At 42.5% G+C, this 7,500-nt stretch overlaps 1 protein-coding gene across 5 annotated transcripts in view; it reads right to left on the bottom strand.

The window, feature by feature from the left end:
- The window catches only part of LOC123512685 (serine/threonine-protein kinase OSR1-like), an 87,620-nt gene that overhangs the window by 19,238 nt on the left and 60,882 nt on the right, over positions 1–7,500 (bottom strand). Inside the window, exon 1 of one of the 5 annotated variants that reach the window (XM_045269191.1) lies at positions 5,338–5,372. The exons of the other annotated variants lie outside the window; for them this stretch is intronic. Within the exon in view, the coding sequence (XP_045125126.1) occupies positions 5,338–5,357 (20 nt within the window). The 5' untranslated portion in view covers positions 5,358–5,372. Of the gene's footprint in view, positions 1–5,337; positions 5,373–7,500 lie in introns of those variants that run through there. 5 annotated transcript variants of the gene reach the window in all.

Here is a 7,500-nt window from a genome sequence, read left to right as displayed (position 1 = left end):
TACAACGCAGTACACACACACACACACACACACACACACACACACACACACACACACACACACACACACACACACACACACACACACACACATACACACACCAGACGATGAAAAAAAAAGCTGCTCCTTCCCTGTTTGTTTGGATGACGTCATGCAGCGGCAGCCTTGAGTGTGTGTGTGTGTGTGTGTGTGTGTGTGTGTGTGCAACTCGAGTAAGTATGAATGGTTTAAGTTTGCAGTCTTACCACCACCACCACCACCACCACCACTACTACTACTACTACTACTACTACTACTACTACTACTACTACTACTACTACTTTTGGAACAGACATATATAAAATAAAAATCAAGGAAAGAAGCGGATAAATTGACGGAAAAAGAAGAAAAGGAAAAGAGAAAGAGTGTGATATGTGACGTCAGGCAGAGGAGGAGGAGGAGGAGGAGGAGGAGGAGGAGTTGGTGTGTGATGTCATATGGTTGTGCTGGTGGTAGTGGAGGAAGAACATGACATAAACAGGTTACGTGGGTCGCGGCTGTGTCTTAAAATGTCAGATGTACAGGAATGTTAAGTGGAGAAGGAGAGGGAGGAGGAGAAAGAAAGGAGGAGGAGGAGGAGGAGGAAGAGGAGGAGGAGGAGGAGGAGGAGGAACAGACGAGCAGGAGGAGGAGGAGGAGGAGGAGAGCAAGCAAGGCATCAGAAGGATTTAATAATATAGATCAAGGTAAGAAGTGTTTGTGTTTCACCTGTCACGGAACACCAGGCATTGTTGACCAAGCAGTGAAGCAAGGGTGGCGATGGTGGTGGTGGTGGTGGTAGTAGTAGTAGTAGTAGTAGTAGCAGCAGCAGCAGCAGCAGCAGCAGTAGTAGTAGTAGTAGTAGTAGTAGTAGTAGTAGTAGTAGTAGTAGTAGTAGCAGCAGAAGCAGTACATGTATCAAATGAAAAAGGGAAGCTTATATTCCCCTTCCTCACACACACACACACACACACACACACACACACACACTGTGGTCGCTGCGTTAGTGGTTACATCCTTGCTGGTCACTTTGCAAGCTGAGGTTCACGTCTCACTGAGTGGCAAGCAGTTATTGCCAAGCTGAGTCAGAGTGTGACGGACAAATGGACGTGTGGGGCGTGGAAGGTGGCACCCTGAGAGAGAACTATTTTCTGCACCACCTATGGCCCCTGCTCCACAACGTTCAAGTCACAGGTGTTTTTAAGGGTGTATTTATGATTCTAAGGACAGATATACAAAATTCTATATTATCAACAGGAGGAACATTCTTGAGAACCAGGTTAATCATCTCTGTCGTAGTGAGAGCTAAGTGCTTCTTAGTAAGTGATAAAATAGTACTACTTCTCATAAACACTTGAACATCTATTTTCTACAACTTCTGACACGCTATAGAGTAGTGGAAGTTACTACAGTGGTTTTATAATACCTTCATTGATTCCAGTGAAAGCATAACAAGGATTCTATAACGACGAGAGAAAAAAAATATTCCTGAGAACACGAGAACTTCTTTAAAATAGTGACGAGGAGAATCTGAGAGTACTTAGAATACGAACCATGGAGTGTGAGTCTTATCTCTCAGCGCGGGAAGGGGGGAGGGGATTGTGGAGAGGGGAAGAGGGAGCGATGCTGGCGGTCACGCGTCCACCTCGTGATGCACCAAACCTCCGTGAATTACGCACACCTTACGGGGACTGCGACACTGAACACGCAACCACCATCACCACCACCACCAGGTTATGCACGCACAGACACTACTGCAGACACACACACACACACACACACACACACACACACACACACACACACACAGGTTGGTAGGTATATATGCACTCTTGTATTTTATTATGCATCTTCACTTCCGTCCTCACCGTTCTCTTATTCTATTCTTTGTCGTGAAGGGGGAAGGAGGAGGAGGAGGATGAGGAGGAAGAGGAGGAAGAGGAAGAGGAGGAGGAGGAAGAGGAAGGTGGATAAGTAATGCCACCTGCACGTCTACGCACTCGGCAGGCAAGAACACTCAGGTGAAGGTGTAATTAGGACCACCTGTGAGTCTTGAGTGCTCAGGTGTGTGTGTGTGTGTGTGTGTGTGTGTGTGTGTGTGTGTGTGTGTGTGTGTGTGTGTGTGTGATGATTAACTCAGTCCTCGGAGTGTTTCTTTTGTTAATAATATATAAATTTCACCAGAACAGTAAAAACACCCGTAAAAACCCAAGTCACTTCAACGAGAACATTTTAACCCATTCAGCACCATGACGCGTTTCCATATTAATTTTGCTTACTATTTGGTGATTTTACACAGCTTCAGAAACTCATGTGATGGATTAAAATAGTGAAGACTGGCTATTATCCCTATTTAGTACCATGAGACGTTTCCATATATTCTGTTTACTATTTGGTGACTTTATACAGCTTCAGGAACTCATGTGAGGGATTAAAATAGTGAAGACTCTGGACATTAATCTTCTGACCTCCATAAACCTTTCCAAATGTCAGTAAAATGGTCTAATCATACAGAAATTTTAAGGTAGAAATATGTCCCAGTATTGAGAGGGTTAAAAATAGTGTCGGTTTGGCGCAAAGTATTTCAGATGATGGTTTCAAGATCAGGAGCAACAGCAAGGACGCGCCAAGAATTCTTAGCGAGAGGGAGTGTTTGTGACGGAGAGGCCTGCGTTGATGGGCGGTATTGATTAGCAGGGATCAATGGAAGCAATATCGGAGGCGCACTTAATATTGATTGCAGCCAAACACGGAGGAGAGGAGGGAAGGCAGATGAGATGATCATAATTAATCTCACAAGAAATTATCAACTATAAGACTATCTGAAGAAAATACATTTATACACAGTCACAAATAATTTGTTTCCATGAAAGTACATCATAGCAGGAGGAGGAGGAGGAGGAGGAGGAGGAGGAGGAGGAGGAGGAGGAGGAGGAAGAGGAAGAGGAAGAGGAAGAGGAGAGGAGAATGAAGAGGAGGAGGAGAAAGAGGAAGAGGAGGAGGAGGAAATTGAAACAAATATGAAAATAAACAAGAATGGAAACCCAGACCAATAATACTACCGAAATAAAAATAGCCATGAAGAAACAAGAAGAAACGTAAAGCATCCAGGAAAAAAAGAGGTAAAAGATGGCGTGGTGGTAAAGATGAAGCACAGCAGAGCGTGTGTGAAAACATGACAAGAAGCAAGACAACGCTCCGGAAGCAAGAGGAATGTACCAGTTGTACCTATCTAAAGGAGCATTAGGGTAAGCACAAAGAGAATCACGGCATCAGTCAGAGCAGGAGCTGGAGCAAGATTATAACAAAGAAGCAGCTTTTGCACAGCCTAGGAAAGAAAACCCAGAGTACAGATGAGGAAGACCAGGAGGAAAGGAGGAGGAAGAGAGAGGAAAAGAAGGAAGTGAAGGAGGAAGAGAAACTAGAGAAGAGAGAAGATAAACCAACGCAGAGAGCAAATGAGAAAGACTAATAGGAAAGGAGGAGGAGGAGGAGGAGGAGGAGGAGGAGGAAAAAAGGAAATGAAGGAAAAAAAGAGTAGAAAAAGAAAAGAAAAACGAAGACTTAAAAAATAAATCGAAAGTGATGATGAGGAAGACGAGGAAGACAAGGAATATTGGAGGAGGAGAAAGAGGAGGAGGAAGGAGGAAAAGAAGGAAATAAATGAGAAAAAGGAAATAGAGAAGAAAGAAGAAAAACGAAGACTAAAAAAGAAAACCCAGAGTGTAGATGACGAAGATTAGGAGCAAAGGAAGAATACTGAAGAAGGAGGAGGGGGAGGGAGGAGGGAAAAGAAGAAAATAAAGGATGAAAAGAAAGTAGAGAAGAGAAAAGAAAACCGAAGTGCAGCTATTGAAATAAAAGACTTAAAGAAATCTACTCACATGGCTACAAGAAAAGCAAGCAAGGAAGACAATGAGGAAAGAATACAAGAAGATACCAAAGAAGATAACAAGGAAGATACCAAGGAAGGATGAAAATGAGGAATAACCAAGGATGAAAATAAGGAATAAGCCAGGATGAAAATGAGGAAGGAAGCAAGGAGGACAATGAGGAAAGAATAGAGGAAGGGAAAGAAGATGAGGCAAGCAAGGAAGGAATGAGAGGAGGTGAGTGCACTGTGCCGGGTGTTGACAGGTAAGGCAGTCAGCTGTGTGTGTCCCTCAAGGCTGCCATGACGTCCTGCCATTCACGCCTTACTCAACACCGGATATCCTTCCTACACACACACACACACACACACACACACACACACACACACACACACACACACACACATGGACATTTGTCAGCACTACGTTGAATAAATCTTAACGTATCATTCATTCATTTAGATAAAACTCACTTATTTTCGTTCTGTTTTTCATTACTAATATATTTCTTTCTCTCTCACGGGTTTCCTTCATTCCTGCTATTACTAATGGAGTGACTGTTAGTTTTTTCAGCTGCTAACGATACTAGAACTGCCACAACCACCACCACCATCACTGCTGCTGCTGCTACTACTATTACTACTACTACTACTACTACTACTACTACTACTACTACTACTACTACTTCTACTACTACTACTACTACTACTACTACTACTACTACTACTACTACTACTACTACTACTACTACTACTACTACTACTACTACTGTTACTATTACCATTACCACTATTACTACTACTACTACTACTACTACTACTACTACTACTTAAATTCATCTCAAGAACACTTCATTAAATTAAGTTCCACGCCTCCATCGGGCGTCTCGCAGATAAATCAAGGAGGACATAACATATAGAAAGTCAAAACAATTAATAAAAAGAATAAGATATTTAGAACACAGATGAGACAAATAGATAAGCTTATAAATGTTCCTCTTGTGACCCTGCTTCCACACACACACACACACACACACTCTCTCTCTCTCTCTCTCTCTCTCTCTCTCTAACACTTTATCAGCATATTACCACAAGTTCTGAGCGCACATCCTGAACTATTTGATACATGCTGACATTTAGATTAGGTTAGGTTAGGTTAGGTTAGGTTCCTGTAGCTTACACACAATTAATTCACACACAAATATTCACAAGTCACACTACATCTTCAATTAATCCTTACTACAACAATGGGATTAAGTACATTCATTCATCTACATCTCTATGAGTCCTCAACGATTTATCATTTATCCACAAAATAAACCAGTCTTATTCATACACGTGTAATACTTTGTGAATAAAAACTTGCCTAATCTCTCTCTCTCTCTCTCTCTCTCTCTCTCTCTCTCTCTCTCTCTCTCTCTCTCTCTCTCTCTCTCCTCGACACTTACTTGGGGAACAAAGCGTCCATATTCCTACTGATGATGTGCTAGACTGACAGACAAATTAAACCATAACACACTGACGTACTCTCTTCTTATCTCTATCTCTTCCTTTCCTTCCCTTCCCTTCCCTTCCCTTTCTTTGAACTCACGGCCACAATGCTCCTGTGTGTGTGTGTGTGTGTGTGTGTGTGTGTGTGTGTGTGTGTGTGTGTGTGTGTGTGTAGTGTGTGTGTTTCATTGTAATCTATATTTTTATGAGCATGAACGTAATAACAGTTTTAGATAAGGATATTCCAGTACTGTGGTGGTGATGGTGGTATGTAGTAGTACTAGTAGTAGTAGTAGTAGTAGTAGTAGTAGTAGTAGTAGTAGTAGTAGTTAGTTGTAGTAGTAGTAGTAGTTTTTTCCTTGAAATTCTGGGATTTTTAGTGTAACGAGAGAGAGAGAGAGAGAGAGAGAGAGAGAGAGAGAGAGAGAGAGAGAGAGAGAGAGATATCCTTATGTTAAAGAAAACGGAAAAAAATGAGAAATGATAAAATAAAACACTGGATGTCAAAGTGTTCATTGTATTACATCCATCCATAAAACTCGTTGTATTTTCATGAGAACTTAATTACGTGGTGGTGGTGGTGGTGGTGGTTTTCCCTGATTGTGTAAGGTAAGACTGACTCCACGTGGCGGTGGTGTAATGGTGGTGCAAGCATGGTCTGTAGTGAAGTGTGGTGTTACAAATGCCCATCTTGGCTTGTGGTGGTGTGACAGTAGAGCAACAGCACCACTACCAATCACTGAGCATCACCATCACCAACACCAACACTACCACCAACATCAAAACGACCACTATTAATCTCATTCACATCTTTTATCCATCGATTTTGCAGTCCACCACATTACATACTTCTAATCTGCTCGCTCATGTCTGTGTCTTTGTAATGGTAACGTGTGGTGTGGTGTGGTGTGGTGTAGTGCAATGTGGCGTGGTATGAAGTATTATTGTAGACAAGAACACAAATACAACAAGCCACATATGAAAAATCAATATTGCAACGACAAAAACCACAGAATACACAAACATATAGCGGTGTTTCTTTTCTTCCTCCCTTATATGTCTTAGCCGTACGCGCAATGCACTCTCCACAGCTCCAGGTCCTTTACTGTTACTGTGCAGAGGTCGCCAGGGCGGAAATGTAACCAGTGTGGGAAGAAAAGACAGAAATGACGATACTGGTTTCATATTACAAAAGATACCGTTAAAAATGCGTCGTTTTCTGACATAGGTGTACGAGTTGCCACGCGTCGCTATATCGGGTGCCTCGTGCCAGGCAACACACACACACACACACACACACACACACACACTGGCATGCAGATTTGCACACACATGCGATCATGAATAATGCCACGAATTCACGCATATGCCAACTCACGGCTCCAACCACACACACACACACACACACACACGCCCGGTAGCTCAGTGGTTAGAGCGTTGGCTTCACAAGCCAGAGGACCGGGGTTCGATTCTCCGGCCGGGTGGAGATATTTGGGTGTGTCTCCTTTCACGTGTAGCCCCTGTTCACCTAGCAGTGTGTAGGTACGGGATGTAAATCGAGGAGTTGTGACCTTGTTGTCCCGGTGTGTGGTGTGTGCCTGGTCTCAGGCCTATCCGAAGATCAGAAATAATGAACTCTGAGCTCGTTCCGTAGGGTAACGTCTGGCTGTCTCGTCAGAGACTGCAGCAGATCAAACAGTGAAACATAAACACACACACACACACACACACAATACACTAAGAATAAGAATAATAACAAGAAGAATGTGCAATAAGAAAAAGAAAATATAGGAAGAAAATGAAAGAAAAGAGGAACATATGAATATTATTAATGTGTGTATGTCAGATGACGCAACACACACACACACACACACACACATATGATTAATTTCTTCTCTGCCTGATAGAACTAAATATTTTCCTTTATTCTTTTCTTCTTTCTCTTTTCCTCCTCTCTTCTCTTTCCATAATTTTCGTCAAAAAAGCTCCCTCCTCTCCCTTCTCTTTCCCTCCCTTCATTATGTCTATTCCTTCCTTTTCATCTTTTGTTCTTCCTCCTTTTATCTTTTCCTTCAGTACATTCTCTTATTCAAGCTCTTTTCCTTTCCTTACCACATGTC

This window comes from Portunus trituberculatus, chromosome 34 (genome assembly GCF_017591435.1).
Source record: "Portunus trituberculatus isolate SZX2019 chromosome 34, ASM1759143v1, whole genome shotgun sequence".
Lineage (NCBI taxonomy): Eukaryota > Metazoa > Arthropoda > Malacostraca > Decapoda > Portunidae > Portunus > Portunus trituberculatus.
Note: the sequence above shows the minus strand (reverse complement) of the source record. Positions and strands in the feature narration are given on the sequence as shown.